This window comes from Vanessa cardui, chromosome 11 (assembly GCF_905220365.1).
Source record: "Vanessa cardui chromosome 11, ilVanCard2.1, whole genome shotgun sequence".
In the NCBI taxonomy this organism is placed as follows: Eukaryota; Metazoa; Arthropoda; class Insecta; order Lepidoptera; family Nymphalidae; genus Vanessa; species Vanessa cardui.
Window position 1 is genome coordinate 5,614,900 of NC_061133.1, and position 18,967 is coordinate 5,633,866.

General features: G+C 31.2%; 1 protein-coding gene across 2 annotated transcripts in view; it reads left to right on the top strand.

Moving 5' to 3' along the window:
- LOC124533782 overlaps window positions 1-18,967 on the top strand; it is a 36,601-nt gene that overhangs the window by 3,199 nt on the left and 14,435 nt on the right. For both annotated transcript variants that reach the window (XM_047109292.1, XM_047109293.1), the window contains exon 2: window positions 15,501-15,642. In XM_047109292.1, the coding sequence (XP_046965248.1) occupies window positions 15,501-15,642 (142 nt within the window). The remainder of the gene's footprint in view (window positions 1-15,500; window positions 15,643-18,967) is intronic.

The window sequence follows — 18,967 nt, forward strand, 5'->3', positions numbered from 1 at the left end:
TTAATAAATCTACGATAAAATTTAGAAAATACGAAAGCAATCACGATGAATTTCAATCAAGTTGTATTTTTTTAATATAAGTATACTTCGTCAAAATGCATTCCGTTGGATTTTAACTTGCACAAAAGATTTGTTAAGTTTAAAACATTATATCATCCAATAAATAAAATAAGAAAAGTTATTAAATGTTATCTACAATAGATTAAGTGAAATCAAGCTGTCCGAGTCGGATGGCTTTTACAAAAAGATAAAGATGTTATTTATTGACTTTACCGAAAATACTGCAAAATATTTTCTGTGAAAGTAGAGATTATATGACGAAAATCGTGACTTCTTGTCGATATTCATCTCCGGAAATATATTTTTTGCGTCAAACTCGTTGATTTGTTAATCACACGTTTGCATGACTTTTCATTTTAAAGTTTACGTTCACTTAAAAGCAATATCATCTAGATAAAATTATTGCTAAAGATGCTAGTTTTTGTCATCGAAGTTTATTTGTGTGTAATCAAACTCGTGCGTTTTAAGACTTCCACTATAGCCTGGCTCCACAATAGGATTACTCATACCTTCTTACGAAACATCAAATCGATACTATCAGCAGCAACTTAAAGTTTATCCATATTTGTCTACAAATTGTCGTTTAAACAAATTCAGTATATAGAGCGCGTGCAAATTTTGATATTTGTAAAAAAAACATAGGTCTAAATATGCTGCTAAAAAAATACAATATTAAAATCATTGAATAGCATATAATATTTTACTATAAAAACCAAAATATATATATCTAATATCTAGCAAAATACATCATATAAACTTCACATAATCGAAATCCAATATACATATTATATATGTATATTGGATTTGGATTTCACTACTTTGATTTCGCTTACTTAACTTTTGGGCCGTGGGGGCACAAGGCGGGATGGCCACATACATAGCATATATAGATAATCCGGGACTACCTACGTATAATAAGTTATGGTAAAACAAGGCAAGTTACTTAAAAGGAGCGCCTGTCCTGCAACAAACAATACAAATCTAATACAACATTTACATCTTTGAAAACCTTATCAAAACACTTTCATATATTTAATTAACAGTCTTTTATTTCGCAATAAATACTTATAACCTACTAAATTATTGTTGTACAAAATATTATCAATATATGTAGTTGTAATGTAAGTTATTACAAGAATAATTTTCTATTTCATTTCATTCGAAGCACTAAACGTTTACGTATAGAGTCAATTTCGAAAACACATTATAACGGCATTATAGTAAATTTGTTCATCGCCGTATAAGTTAATCGTATAAGTCGAACATCTCTATACCCGATACGCGATACAAAGATCGTTTAATTGTTGATCCAATTCCATTATAAATCAATCAAAGAAAACGTTAGAATGCCATAAAAAGAATTTGATCAACACACAATAGGTCGTGTAAACGTGACACATTATAATCAATTCGACTTCAATATCTTTTAGATTTATCCAAATCGGTTTAAAAAATAGTATGAGCGTTGACCATATATATTTATATGTTTGTGTTAAAGTTTTGTATGTATATATCGCGGTGTATTAATATTTATGTAACATATTTATAAATTTATTCTATCGTTTTAATTAATCGCCCTTCATATCTATGTGCAAATAACATAGAACATATAATTTAATTTCTTTTCAAATGTTCGTAACGCAGAGACATAGAAAAAAATTGTTTATACTTATAAATTTACGTTAAAAATTTGTATGAATGTTTAAGGTAATCACATAATCGATATACATATCTCTGTAATGTTATTTGCAATAAAAGAAAACAGAAATAAAATATCGTACAAATAATAATTTAATCGCTGATAGAGCGATCTCTTCCAGACGACCTTTGGATTGAGGGCATGAAATTTAATAAAGTCGTGAGGAGGTGTATTCTGCTCATCTATCCATACTAATTGTAATAGGTACACAATTTTACAAGAACATAAATTCTATATATAATAATAACAAAAACATTTGCGCATAAATAACAAACTTTAAAAATTACAAAATTAGTTTATTTTGTCAATATACGGTAATATATTTGATCACCTTTTTTTAATTAAAGTTTTATTTATATTAAAAGATACAAAATGCACTTTAATTTGCGTTCGCAGCATACAGTGGTTGGTTTACCGTTTGAATGCTGAAGTGCAATATGTTCTCCGATTCAATAAATCCAGGCACCTTTATGGTAAGTTGACCCGAGGCTTAGAAGCATTAAATCAAGTCTTGGTATGCTGGTGAATTGGCTGGTCATAGCAGTACCGTTGCGTGGTCAGGTAGGTGTGCCTGCGACCCTGTTTGCCCTATCGATCCATATACGAAGCGCCTGGAAGTTCCAGCTATCGATTTGTTTACTTGACGTATGCATATATTTTTATAATAATTATAGAATTAAGCTCTTTTCTTATAAAATAAATAAATGTTTTAAATGACGATTGCCAGCAATAAATTGAACGAATTACTTTACACAGAAAAAAAAACAATAAAAGAATAAGACATAACAACAACAATGACATTTTTGACTCCAATTTATATTCTACCTTACATTATTATATTGACTAGATAATTTGGTATTTACATTTTTCACTTATAAAAAAAATGGTTACTAATTTCTATAACGGCTTGTCCCGAAAATATGGACTCAATAAGTTACACTGAGACAGCCTCGTACATATATCGTTCCACTTGTACCTGTCAAGAGATGATCCATTATAAAGATGTTCAAATTAAAATAATAGCCAAATGTTTGCGAATCATAATAATTGGTACAACACATTTGCCATATCAGCGTTTAATTCAATTATAAAATGACAGGCGATGTCAGCATATCGCAGATACAAGACCGCTCGCAAAAAACTCGTTACGGCCAATCCGAGCTGGCACCTTATCCGCTTTAACATCTGACCAACACACGACCCACTTACTCCGGACAAGAGAAAAACTAATCAGGATAGCCTTCATTAATTAACACAGTTAGTTCCCACACAAAAGAAGATGTTAACATGAATAAAAGCATAACGGAAATTTTTGTAATTTAATTGCACAATCGCATGACAGATAACAAAGTTGCTTAGTCAAGAAATACAGATAGCAGAAAAGAGTACATTTGAAAATAGAATATTTTTTCTAAAGCTGTAATAGTTAAAAATTAAGTAATTTCAAAATTGCATTTATAAGGTATTTGTCGTAATATTAGCTTATGATTTAATTGTTTTGTAAACGTAAACTTGCAATTAATTGGACTTACGATTTTCGGATAGATTTTTCTCTCGATTTCAGAAATCAATGTTTGCGATATTGCGGTGGCCAGTGCGTGCCCCTTGTGAGGGTGGCACACCCCCTTTATAAATCACTGTCCGAAATACGCGCAGAATTTCTATAACTTAGCAAATAATCCCAATGGTCGAACACGCGTTCGTTTATGGGGACAATTGTTACACTCGACATTGACATCGCAAATTAATTATTTCTACAAAATGATCTTGCTTTATTTTTGTTGTTAAATTAATGATATAAAGTCATAAACTAAATAAGTATTTAGTTTATGACTTTATATCATTAATTTAGTGTCAAGTGTGTTTAAATACTATTATAACATAAAAAAATATCAAATGCCTATATATATTGTTATGTCGTAAAAGTATTTAACACCACATAAATTCACTAAGAAAAAAACTTTAACTTTAAGGAAATCAGATTTGTAATCCCATACAATAGATTTAATTCTTAAGAAACATTGCTTGTACGAATTCCCCTAACAACATCGAAAATGTTTCAAAGAAGCCTCTAATAGAAAAGTATTAACTGTAATACTCAATTATAATGTCTATACTAAATCGTTACTCGGATCGGCACGAAGATTAGTTTCCAAAAGTAGGGAGACGAACCCTTGACGTGTTTTCATAACATTGACCGGTCAAAAGCTCCAATAATTGAATAAAATATTCGTATACGTATAAAGTAGGTACTTCTCGACCTTTTGTAATCCTATGATCTTTCAACAATTTATATTTCATTCATAACAAAAATGTATGTGTATTTCTAAAGGTATTTCGAAATATAGAAGCAAGCACTGGTGTCAGGCTTGTTCATTTTTTGCTCAGAGAATCGGCATTACGATTCAACGGGGAATTGATGCTAGCGTTCTTTCTACCATTCCACGCTGTCATGATTTGTGCAGTCGTCATTTTAATGTTTTTTTATTAAAAATGTAAATGATGACTATGTTAATATATTTATACATGAAAATAGTACAATCGAGCCTATGTACTTTAATAAAAACATCTTATAATTTCAAATACATAATAGTAAAAATAATGTTCTCCATGTAAACATAATTTGAATTCAACAACAATGATTTATACAAACACGTTTTGTCACAATGACAATTGTTATTTCTCATAACACGAACAATAATAAATTTTTAGGGTGAAAGTCTGAAACTTTTCTCATTTAAACGTTTTTGTTAGAATTATACATGTGAATGAAATTGTGAAAGTTAACAATTTTAAACGTCCTTCGAAAAATGCGTGCTCACAAATGTTAAAAGCACCTCGTTTGCGAACGTTTAAAATTAGATAAGTTGATACGGGTAGTCTAGACGGGGTAGTCTCGGGGAGACGCGCGTGGGTCTCTGGGGAACGGCGATATTGATACTGTATTAACTTGACATTCAATACTCTTAAGATAGAGGTTATCTTAAACAACGAACGAAAACATTCAAGATTATAATTAAATGATTTTAAGTAAAATTGTGATTGTAAAAAGGTATGAATACAATAATTATATTTTATATCAAAAGTAGGTGATGATAGTATTAATCATTTCGATGAAATCTTAGATTAATTATTTTATTTATCTGTGCTTGAAAAAATCACAAAATATATTTAAAAAGTTATTGGACATTAGATAAATAAAAAAAATGTAACGTTGTGATTACGTAATAGTTTATTTTTTCGTGTATTATAATAAGCCCTTATTAAAGTCAGTAGCAACTACCTAATGAAGGTAGAGTAGACTCCTATTCAATAATTTCACGAGTTATTATGTTGTTATCAAAGAACAAGAAAGTGTAATTTTCGCAGCACGATCCAATCAGTTGTGTCGAGACGAACCTAATAATATAAAGAAAAAGTAAATCACTGTAAATAATGGAAAAGCAATCGCTGTGTAATGAAAATCGAAAGAAAACTATATTTTATTTATAAATTGTAAAGTGTTTCAGATAATACTATTTGTAGAAGAATGCTTTTCTAAAGGACGTTAATGATACGATGCTATCGGTTCACTGTCATTGTCAGAGTTAAGATACGCGCAGGGCCATCTACCTTTCTACTATGATCGTTTGTATCCCGCAATATCTTGTTCCCTATGGCCGATTCCTATAGCGTGAGGTACTAAAGATAAGCAGACAACTTTAACCTTATAGGGACGTGACATAATTAGAATCGAATATAGTCTGTGGTGTTAAATGTATAGATTATTAGAGACTGGCGTATCGTTATGTTATGACTAAAACACATAAAATAAATAAAAATTGTAGCCTTTGTCAATTTGATATATGGCCTATATAAATGTAAAATTTCATCCAAATCACAAATCAAAAGTCGCCAGTAACTATTGGCGACTAGCATGTAAAGCGTAAATATAAGATTAGCTTTTCTTCATTTTCGTGTCTTTAGTAAAAAAATAACATTAATAGTAATATCGTTAAATGGAAGTTCAAAAACGTTACAAAATATACTTAAAAGTATTCTTTACGTTGATTAAATTTTGTTGATTTATAAAAAAAAATATTGCAGATTAACATTTTACGTACGCTATTTTAAAACACAATGCAAAATAATCAATGGAAGCTTTGTGTTGAACCGGTGAAATTATAGTTTTTGTTGTGTATTAATGTCATTGATGCACAATTAATATGCGCTTAAACATAATTTCCGATTAAATTTTGATTAATAGGAAAGATGTCTCAGATTTTCTCTTCTGGGAACTTGACTACACACCTAACGGTCAAGCTGAACTTTGACACACTAAACGCAAAAGTTCGCACCTTTCCTAACAATACCAAGTGCTGTGTCAGAACACGAATTACATTGTTATGAATTTACGGATAAGAAACGTGTTTAATTGAGATTACGTTTCCATTCGGATTTGATGGAAGGTTATTATGAAGTTTTTATCGAAGAAATAGTGAAGTAAGTACCTAAATACCGTTGATTTTTTTGTCACTTTTAATGCGTAAACAAATATTATTTCCTTAATCAAATATAACTGTTTTACTGGGACATAATTGAAACGGTTTTGCTAAGAAAACTTTACAATTATATTAAGTACTTGAACTTATAGTGCAATACTGACAAGAAGTTATTTATATTTCATAGTAAATAAGATGTTATCGTTATCAGTTAAAGAAGACCTAACTTCTTCCTAGCATAAATTCGAGGTAATGGTAGAGCAGGGCGCGTGTGCGGTCAACGACCATTTATTGCAAGCGGGAAGTTGCGCGGGAGCACGCGCATCGTGAGTAACGCAACTCTTCTCTATGCGTAGCCTAATCTCAGTGTCACCGACGTCTTGATAAATAATAGGTCAAGGTACACTATTTATAGAGTACACATTTATAAAGCAAATGTCTCAACATATAAAACTTATAGAACCTAGAGGAGCTTTATTACCTATAATATCGTATAACTAATACATCCATGGTAAGTATTTGCCTACTGATTACTGCACCATACCTGAGGTCCGAAGCGTGACGCTATAACTCTACTTAATAAACAAGCTAACACAAAAAAGTAGATAAATCAGATTGTTAGTATCTTAGACTATAGCGTATAATTACTCAATGTTCTCCGTTATATAATATAGATTTTAAACTATTATTACAAGAATATATATACTCGTCCATATTAAAGCGTTATTCAATTATTTTTTTATAAAATAGTCTAAATAAAATTGTATTAGACATTGGGTATCGGTATCACGTTAATTTTTTATTTCGTCGACCTAGAAAATGAAATCGTCTTCAATCAAAAGTAATATCTTAAACAGTGAATCTAGGCTTAAATTGTGGTTAACGTAGGGCGCGTGCGCGGTCAACGACCATTCATCGCAAGATCATAGAAGTCGCACGAGCTGTGAGCGACGCAACACTTTTACAATCTTATCTTAACATTATTGATAACCTTAAACGAATTAAACCACAGACAAAAAATACATAAATATATTATCTTAATATATTCTATTCAATTTTAAATTCTAATGTGTGTAGTTAGTATTTAATATGCATCTCGGGCTTGAGTGAATTACTTAAAAATCTGTATAGGTGTCTACTGTCTTGTAGCTACGAGTTGTCTTTGTGGTGTATTTATTGCCTTATGCAATCGACGGCTCGTACCCTCGGGCGTTATGTTAATGACATTCCGACATCTAGCACGACATCTACGCATACTCGCACTTGATGGGAAAATATTTTGAATATATTTACAATGCACAATTAGCCATTCTGACATTGTATAGTAACTGTTCATGATTTAGTAGCGACTTAATTAAAGTCATAAAATGTACGTATAAGTACTTTTATTTAATTGCTACCTTATTCATTAATAACAACGAGCTCTATAATTAAATTTGGATATATAAATTACTATTTCAAAATTACTTTTTTTAGACGATCGTACTATATCTTAATTTATACAACCAAAAATAATTACTAATTTTAAATCATAATTTAACCTAAAAAGTTTTAAAAAACAACAATAAAAATTTCATGCGTTTTATTTTACGGCCATAATCTATCATTACAAATTCATAATATAACAATATTTTATTATATTGTGACATAATAATTAACGACCACAGATTAAAAATATTTATACCTTTAACAGTTTGTACTACATTTTGATTATAATAAATATAAATCACGAATTACTACAATTGGACGTACTCTTTAAAGTCGCAGGCGCCAATGAGTGAGACAAATATTGCTTGATTCATTATAAGGCCCGGAGCGTTCGCACGCATGTTAGTTTCCGGTCACACAGCAACAGGTTTATTCGATCAAACAAAAATATATCTTAATCCAAGTGTTTAAAATACAATTTTAAACACCTTCGCATTTAACTTGCATTGTACGCATAGCACAATATTTGAACATACTTATCTAGAATGGCTCTTAAATATTAATTGGTCATTGCGTATAAATATAACTTTTGCTTTGTACAACTCAAGTCTCAACAAGTATTTAACGAACGTTGCTAAATATATTGTATTTACTTACTTAAAAATGTTATTTTTTCCTGTGTTCAGTATAAATATAATCTATACTAATATTATAAATTCAAAAATAACTCTGCTGTCAGTTGTCTGTCGCTTTTTGGCCTAACCACGGACTTGACGAATTTTGGTGTGAAGCTTAGACTCGAAAGACCCCTACCACACGAGAAAATCCGCGGACACTTTATCTAGATAATATTTATTGTACAGACTTTATTGATTTTTTTATCGATAAAAACGATCAGAGGATTTTGAGTTATTCGTACTTCAATATTAGACAATATGATGTTAGATTAATTACATTAAGCTTCTTTTAGTTCAAATAAAATTAATTGTTTTATTTATGTATTTTCATTAGCAACATCAAATAACTTCATAAACCGCTATGCTATAAACGTGGTTTTATAAACCCCCAACACACGAGAAAATCCGCGGGCGACAACTAGTTACACATATAGTTGTCAATATAGTTTAAAAAAATACTATCCACGTTTTTAAAATAAAGTAGTTACATATTGAATAAAACTAGCAACATTGTTTACGTCAAAAAAAACTTAATACAAAATCAAAGCTGCTTCCTTAGAAGTTATGAGATTCAAAGCCCGTAAATGGTGTTGATGTTGCATTGTACATATTTTTCAGTAAATGTCAGTACCGACTTAATAATTTACGCCACAAGTTTATTTATTACATCATTTTACTGTTCTCTTGTCATGTGTGAATAGATGCCGCACCGGAGACTTTCTCAAGACTCATAAAGATACAGTTAAGTTTTTGTCGAGCTCTTATATAATATCTGATATTCCAGATATTTGTAAAATTCTATGATTAAAGCGTACGTGTTGGCGTAATTTCATAGAATTACTTTAATAACGTTACTAACATAATGGCAACAATAAATATCAGCGGGTTTTTTTCAATACTTATACACGCTTGGCGTTAATACTTAGTAACCGATGGTTTCACACACGCAAACATTTTTTTACATGCGATTGAATGATTTAAGTAGCTATTGGTTTTGGAGTTTTTTCAGGAATAAAAAATGTTCGACATAATCTATTATTTTTAAACACGAAATTAAAAGTAAACAATCTCTTTATCCATAAACTCGATCCTAACAAATTCTGTACATTATTAGTTGGAATTTTGATCGTAGTTATAAATCATCATGAAATCGGGATTTGGCAATCTAAACTTATACCGTCTTTATTTATTTTAAAAACACTTCGCATACGGAAACTTGAGGAGTTTATTTGCATGCATTACGTTTTTCATCTAACATTAAGTAGAGGCAAAACACAGAAAGATTTACCTAATGACAACATCCAGGATATTGCTTGCTTCTTCGCTGTGTACGTAATAAACTTTTTTATCATCGATGAAAGCCTATCCTGACACGTGATACTTACGTCATCCTTTTCCTGGATCGAGTCATGGGAGATGCACGAGATTTATAATACCCGGTTACGCTCTCATGGTTTCATTAATAGGAAAAATCTCTTTTCATTATATCTTAAGATATCATCTGACTGTTAGACTAATTGCATATAACAATCATGCATGCTTTGAAATTTCATACAATGTTACAAATATCTACGTATTCGTGTATGCCATGGTTTCCTGATGTGAATATTTACATAAAACACAATATTTTTAAGCCACTTTGTGGAACCAGCTTTCGCCAGCTGTTTTTCCGAACCGATACGACATGGGAACCTTCAGGAAAAGAGCGTACTCCTTTCTTAAAGTCCGGCAACGCACCTGCAAGCCCCCTTGTGTTGCAGATGTCCATGGGCGGTGGTAGTCACTTTCCATCAGGTGAGCCTTCTGCTCGTTTGCCACATATGTCATAAAAAAACAAATCAAGCCGGTTGTATAGGTAAATTATATTTATCGGATTATGTTTCGACTTCGTAACTGTTTACGTATTTGTTTAAACACAATAGATTATTTAATGATGTGTTAAGGTTATATAAGAAGCATGTATAGCTTTTGTATTATTCTGCATATTCCAAAAAACTGACATATTTTAACCAGGTAATATACGATAATAATATTTTGACTTTAAATAAAAAAAAACAAGTTTATTTTATAACGTTTAAAGATGACATACTTAAATCAAATTGCCTGTAAATTTCCCACTGCTCGGTCAAGGCCTCCTCTTCCATTAAGGAGAGGGTTTGGAACATATTCCACCACGCTATTCCAATGTTAGTGGAATGCACATGTGGCAGAATTTCGATGAAATTAGACACATGGTTTCCTCACGATGTTTTTCTTCACCGTCGAGGACGAGATAAATTATAAACACAAATAAAGCACATATATATATAGTGGTGCTTGACTGGGTTTGAACCCGCAATCATCGGTTAAAATGTACGCGTTTAAACCACTGGGCCATTTGTTTATTGAAGAGCTACATTATATAGATACATATTTGGAGCTAGTTTAGAATATTCTAAGCACAAAATGTATGCCACTGTACATATATCTTTTTTAAATCGGTTAACACTTTATAAAGATAATATTTATTGTACAGATTTAATATTTTTTATCGATAATAACGATCCGAGGACTCTGAATTCGTACTTCAATATTACATGATGATGTTAAATTAATTACAAAAAGATTATTTTAGTTCGAATAAAATTAATTGTTTTTTTATGTATTTTCATTAGCAACATCAAATAACTTCATAAACCGCTATGCTATAAACGTGGTTTCATTCGATTGAAAGTACGGTGTTTATAAAATATTAATGATTACCTTACACATAACTGATAATTGTTAGCTACGCGCAATAAATATTTCTAGGATATACTTGGGAAATGTACCTATTGAAACTACATTTAATAATGACACAAACTAATAATGTTTTTAAGAAACTTTTGTACCTTCTTGTATTAATTTAAGATTTAAATAATAATCAGTTTTATATAGCGTCTATTTCTTAGCACTGTAGAGGAACGACAATAGAAAATTAAAATTTATCGATGTCCATAGAACACCGTATATTTTTATTAAAGTCACTGTATTAGCATCAGTATTATAGTTTCAAATTTTAAGTTTGATTTTTTATATTTATATAACTTTTACGTTCATTTCTTTAATTTGAGCACTAGTTTCACTATCGACGTACTTTATTCCGACTGTGGCTAATGACATATAATTACATGTGTTGTCTATTTAATACTCTCACATACATTTTCAGCTTTTCTTGAAACCAAAAAATTAAACACGATGACGTATGACGACCTCCATGGTCGAGTGGTATGTACACCGGTTTTCATGGGTACGCCACTCTGAGGTCCCGGGTTCGATTCCCGGCCGAGTCGATGTAGATTAACCATTAGTTTTCTATGTTGTCTTGGGTCTGGGTGTTTGTGGTACCGTTGTTACTTCTGATTTCCATAACACAAGTGCTTCCGCTACTTACATTGGGATCAGAACAATGTATGTGATGTTGTCTCATATTTATATTTATTATTAAACAAAACATACCACTAAATATTAATAATTTACATTAGTTAATCCATTGAACATAATATGGAACATTCTAAATTAAATTATCTCCTGCTTATCGTTAAAATAGATCTATGGCATTAGAAACGAATTACGGTCATAAAAATGTCCTTTTGTCGTTGTTATTCTGAGTGTACCCTCTTATTTATTCAAAGTGTAACAAATTCTTATATCAAAGACTTCATACGTTACAAAAGCAACTAACTCGTAAATTATGAAACAGCGTAACATGTCGACCCTTCTTCCTTACTGAATAATTTCATGTTTCCGGATCTTGAATAACTTATAGATACGTTTCTGAACCGTACTCCTTAAATTTAATTTTTGTCGTAAGGGAAAGTTTGTAGGCATTTTCATTATTTATGAATACATATACGTATAAATTTGTCGACATTTGTTTATATATTGGAATTAGTAAATAACACTTAACATAACTGTATATATGCTTTTTACGCAGAATCACAGCTTGTTCTTTTTTAATGTAATAGGTAGGCGGACGGGGAAATATGCATCACCATAATCTAGGTATTAATGGTCACTACCGCCCATAGATACTGGCGCCGTAAGATACATTAACCCATCCTTCACTTTCACCAAGTTTGGTAGCTAAAATATTATGTCCCATGAGCTACCATACGCCCGCAGCCACTTACACTAATCCCTCAATCAGAAAAAAAACAATACTAAGTATTACTGTTTGGCGGTAGAATATCTATTGAACATGTGGTACTTAACTAGGCAGCCTTGTAAAATGCCATCAAGAACCTAAATAGACTTAATGGTGCATAAATGGTACAAAGTTATATACATATATAAGAACAACCTGTAAATGTATTAGAGCTAAGACCTCATCTAATTTTCGTGAAGTTTATTCCAACATTCTTTCAATGCAACTTTGCGGCGGCTTAAGCGACGGAACATGCTGGTTCTCCCAAGACATTTTTTTATATCTCGTGGAGTAAAACAAACATGCCATAGAACTGCGTGCTCGATTAAGTTCAAAATATATTTCCGACTTTCAAAATTCTTAATAACGCTATATTCTCGAATTGTTACTTAAAATTATATTTCTCTTGTATGTAGATAGATGCATTTCAACATGTAATACAAAACTACAGCTCTGAATGATAAAACTATTTAAAACGTCGGTGCATTACAATGGGTAATTTTGTATCATAATACCATACATTCATTCCTTACTTGATACGATGCATAATTCCTGCTAATTTTTTTTAATCCGATAGTTTGTGTATTCTTTTATAAAGCAACAGACAGACGTGATATTTGTGTAAAGATAGTTAATGGACAAGAAAGTCCCGTAGGTTTGTTATTCCTGGTGAAATCGCTCGGGAGCGATGCTGCGATAAAAACAAGTATTTCATACAATGTAGTTACATTCTATTGTACTTAAATGTAACTTAAACATAGTATACGGCAAAAGAAGACGTACAAAGAGGCGGCCTTTACCAACTCTGCGATGTGCGATCTCAGAAGGCAGACTTAAAAAAAGAACGATAAAAACTAGACTAACTTTACAAATAAAACATTGTTTTTCATACCTGGAAAGAACAGAATGAAATACAAACACAACAAAAAAAACTAGATAGGTATATTAATTTCTTTAACAAAGTATGTAATTGTACAGGTTTTGCTTCTAGATTGAGAGTGTAAATTCCACGAACGAATTACTTGAAGTAAAAGAATATCACCTTCAAGTATATTATCGTTATGATATAATTAATCGTACACTGGATACATATCAAGCGTAGGCACGCTGAAGGATATCCTAATATACGCGAAGACACGTTAACTAAGATTGTCACGGCAATTTACAGACATGATGTAACTGCAAATTATGTATACTCATATTGCATAATGCTAAGCGTACCTGCTTAATCGAAATTCATTCGTACATAAGGTAGGTAAGGTTCCCGATATTGAGGCCAATTCACTATGGGACCAGTAAAACTTATCGAGTTTTTCTATCAATTAGTTCTCAGTAGCGGCTTTAAGAATTCATTGCTCTATTCCCATTCCCGGGAAAGCACATAAAGGCGTTGATCCTCATCTCTGTTCGTATCTCATTAACGTAGATCAACCGTAAGAGGGAACTTTTGCCTTTGTTTGCACAGGAATATGTTCACTAAAATTTGCGCAGATGGGTTGCTTTTGAAATGGATCATCGTGGTCAAAATTCGGTATTTTTTTAATTATTATTATATCTTTCGAGTAAAGTTGAATTTAAGAAAATTAAATAGTAGAAATTAAATGAATAACTATTTGTCTGAATACCGGATATCCGTCCATGTCGTAAGCCAGATAACCCGACATCCGGCAGCTGGTAGTTGGCCGAATTTCCCAACCGATCATAAATATAGTGACGGTTCTAGCAGAGATATAATAGGTTATAATTAATTCATTTATATGCGTGAGTTAAAATTACTGAGGCCTAGACGATTTAAAGCTCAAAAGCAACTCAAAATTGTGGAAATGCAAGTATCGTATTTTTAAAGATTACACACAATTACAATACACGCTATTCCAATAGAGCTAAATTGACCCTAAAAAGTCACTAGATCTAAACCTATCTACTTGTTTACAATATTTCTATAAGAACACAAAATACAAACCAAATTATTTGAGACCTAAAGGAAAAACTAAAAGGAATCAAAGCATATTTATGGTTCGGAATTCATAAACAACTTTGCACCAGTTGCAACATACTTTAAACGCTTAAGAGAGAGTAGAGTGGACTCGCCTTAGTCTAATCCACGATATGCTTTCGGCATTAATTTTGAAAATGAATAAAATTTATTATAGCCAACTTACGCTCGAAAATCTTCTACATTTTAATTAGCAAGAATTTATCTTTTATTGAACGTCACACAACTACTAAAGTTGTCAAAAGTTACATGTCCGGTTACATTCCGAAGTCCGGCCGGATGGTAAGCCGACAAGACAAGATACATACATGACGGATTCATGCTAGATATCCGTTTCATCTCTATTAAACCAATTACATATTTTCTTATAAAAACACAAGTAACTTAGTTTCATATTGAAATTTACTTGCATACTTTCCGAATTTATTTATATTTTTTCTTTGATTTATTTTATATTCAAATTACATATATGTAGAGTTCGTTTGTTTTTATTAAGAATTTTCAGAATTCTTACCTGATTAATACTCCGAAGTTGAGCCTATTCTTAGCTGAGTGCGTTCACTCAACTTGTGAGATTAATGCCACTTCATTATTACCAGCCATTCGCAGGACAGAGGGAGCCGCATCCCTCACTTTATCTCAGCGTAGTTTTACGATTCCCTATAAGTCGTACAATTTACTACAACTTTTATGAGATTTTTGCGATTGACGCTTTCGGCTAAATGCTATGATATGCCATAACTTACAATAAATGTAACTTTATTATGCTGTTAGAATGAAATAAAAACTATATATAAGAATCAAAAGTAATATTATGTTAGAATATGAAAACATCGCAGTTGTAGCTTATGTAACAAACAAAATGGTACTTCAATAACACGGGAAAGGAAATGAATAAACTATTTAGTACTTCTTATATTAGCTATTTTTAATTATTCCATCTACATTAATATATATTATAAGGTGACGATTAATTGTTTCCTTTTATTTCCAGATATTACAAACAGAGGGGTCATCGTTAGGATCAAATTGCCGCTCCAATGGCGACTGTAGTGTTATGAACGCACAATGCACCAAAGGCTTATGTACATGTCGGCCGTACTATGCACAGGTTGACGACTCTACATGTCTTGAATGTAAGTTAAGAGAACTCCGTATTTTTATTAGTTTATTAGCCAGTGCTATTTAATGAAGGACTACTCAGATTTATGCCAGTTACTTTTGGCAGAATAATGCTTATATAAAATCTCAGACCTTTAAAAATAACTATATTTTAAATTTCGTCTATAACAATATGTTACGTGTACTTTAAAATAAGAATAGCATAAAAAAATAATAGTATTAATAAATATGTTGCAAGACATTCGTTTTAGAATTAAGTAAGTACTAAAAAAACGGGCAGAATATTTATGAATGAGTTATGGACTCTTAAGTCATAGCTACACGCACTCTCATTATGAGGTAATTACTTACATAATTAAAGATTTTCTGTTCTAGTAAATATAGCTCACGTTATTGCAATGCAAATTGTAATTAATTTTATGTACAGAGTATTGGGTTCTTTTTAAATTTAACATAGCAAGGTAGAATAAGAAAGGAACTGTTCGTGACAAGTTACCAGTTATACAGTCGTACACCATGTCCCGCAGTTAGACTTTGGGGTATTAGAAATATTAAGCATCCCTAACGTACCATAAATGCATTACTATGGAAATTAGATGTCACATATCTTTTGTGTGTGAATATATAAGACGATTCAAATTAAAACACCGATATATTATACTCAATACTTGAGACGAGTAGAGAAAAGCCAAATAAACAACATTCGATAATAAATTGACGCGGTATCATTAGTCGAGAGCTTGATTAATCTATGATATTAATTATAGATTTAAGAAAATATGACGTTGAAGAAATTGTTATCGCAATTTTGGAAGTAAAATGAAAGTGGATATATAATTATTCAAGCGTAATAGCGTAATAATTTATATTATAAAAAATATATATAAATCAACTATCAGCTCTTACTTAATTATTGGAAAATTTCATTAAATAAGTAGATTTAAGATTTGTTTGTTTTTATTCCTACCGCCAATGGAATGGGCTATAGAAATGTGCTGCTGTTCTGCTAGGTAAATTAAAGAAACATCTTAAACGTAGCACCCGATGAGCTAGCTTTGTAGTATTACCTAAAACTAGAACAGTAAAAAAAATCACACATAAAAAATGTAAAGTCATTCAACGCATTTAAGACCAAACTGGCTAATTACATAAAAACACAATCACTTTAAATAATAATAATATAATATCAATAACAATAATTAACCATTTCGTTGAATGGGTACTTATTTTAAGACGAACACGAATGTTTAGTTTACTTTTTATGTGTATTCTCATGTAAGCGACTTTTTGTCTTTTTTGAGATTAAATGTCTGCAAACCTAAATGAAGAAAGAGTTTTACGCACCGAGACGGAATATCACAAAGCACTAAATTAAATAGGCTTCCCCGCATAGGCCTCATTTATAAACAAAATCACACATTTATAAAAGCATCAATCGCTTACGATGATTCGTGTTAGATCGCCAAGCTAATCGTCTGTTTCCTCGAACCAGACAGACAAGTCGCATAATCTGTAATTTACTCGGTGGTAAAGGTTTGTGCTAATTATGCAAATGCTTAATGTTCTTGTGTTACTGGCATACGTATTTTTTATGGTATAGGTTGGCGAACGAGCATATAGGCCACCTGACGGAAAGTGGTCACCATCACCCATAGACGATGACGCTGTAAGAAATATTAACTATTCCTTACATCGCCACCAACCTTGGGAACTGAGATGTTATGTTACTTATGCCTGTAGTTACACTGGCTCAAACTGGAACACAACAATACTGAATACTGTTATTTGGCGGTAGAATAACTGATGAGTGGGTGGTACCTACCCAGACGGGCTTGCACAAAGCCCTACCACCAAATATATAACATATTTGCTCCCATTGGTAGATTAATATTTCTAACAGTGACAATGTCTATCGGTGGAAGATTTACTATCAACTGACCGATCATAAAATCCGTCTAAAAAGATTGAAAAAAAAATTATAAAAAATATAGATTCACCTGAAGGCTGCGTTCAATCAACATAAACAACGTACTTATATTAGTCTTCATATACCTAGCGATTGATATATAATTTGTGAGATATTATATTGCATAATAGATATTACTAAATTTGATTGCGGTAAGATAATCATGATGCCGACTCAAACATGAAATGACCAATAAACTTCGGCTCCACAAAAGGCATCCGGAAATTAACTTAGGCGATGATCACTATGGCAATTTATACTTAATAAAATAATTCCATACACATTAACGGTTGATTATTTTATAACACATTAATCAAATTGTTTATATGACACAAAATAGAGAAAATAAATAGTTATGAGAGCTTGAGTTACTCGACTTTAATGATTATGACTGCTTTTTATTACATTAAATTGTAAATGTGTGTAATTAAATATAATAGAATTTTAATACATGAGTGCAATACAAGACATCTTCTGAAAATAATCAACTACTCAGCATGCACACATTATACGCGATAAAATGTAAAGTAAATGTTTCGCTCGTTCTTGACTGACTATCCCACGCTTGCTTTATTCATCTATTCATTTCAGTTGTGTTATTCAAAATACAGATAATATATCGTAATAAAAAAAAAAAAAAAATTAAGCAGATAAAAAAAAACATTTAAAGTAGCTAATAGGTTATTTTGATTTATGTTCTGTTCTGGTTTACGTTCCATTGTCTTATTTGGTCTTACTGGTTTTGTCTATATTTAGCTTTAATAACCGACTGTTTGTTAAGTGTAAAGTCTAATTTCCTCTGGTATGCTGCGTTATTTTTAAATATGCCTGGTCTACAGATATATACAACCTACTTTAATTTTCTATAATTTAAAAACTTTATTTTAATACCTTTGCCTATTTAGATCGATGGTCGTATTAAAATATTTACAAAACGACTTTACGTAACTACATTGTATTCTAATACTCGGAAACATATTAGTAATGTATAATAACTATGCATATAATATCATAACTGCTCGTTTAATTATGTCTTTAACATTTCACTTGTCAAGCCTTCGCGTGAAAGAGGTATTTTCCAGTAAATCCGTTGATATTTTAATTGTTATCATTAGTATGAAAGTGTAAGTGGTGCTAAGTGGATGTTTTCATTTTCTAATACTAGTTGTACTTTGTAAATGTATCACTACCTCATGGGCTTAGTGGTTTAGATCCCGAGGTCCCGGATTCGAATCCTTTATTAAACTTTAGGTTTAGTCGTTTTTTTTCTATAGTTATATCACTTTATAATCGTTAACTTAAATATTTTGCTATTTACGATTTTTCATGGTTTATTAAATACTAATAATATTTTTTTGGTATTGAATTGAAAG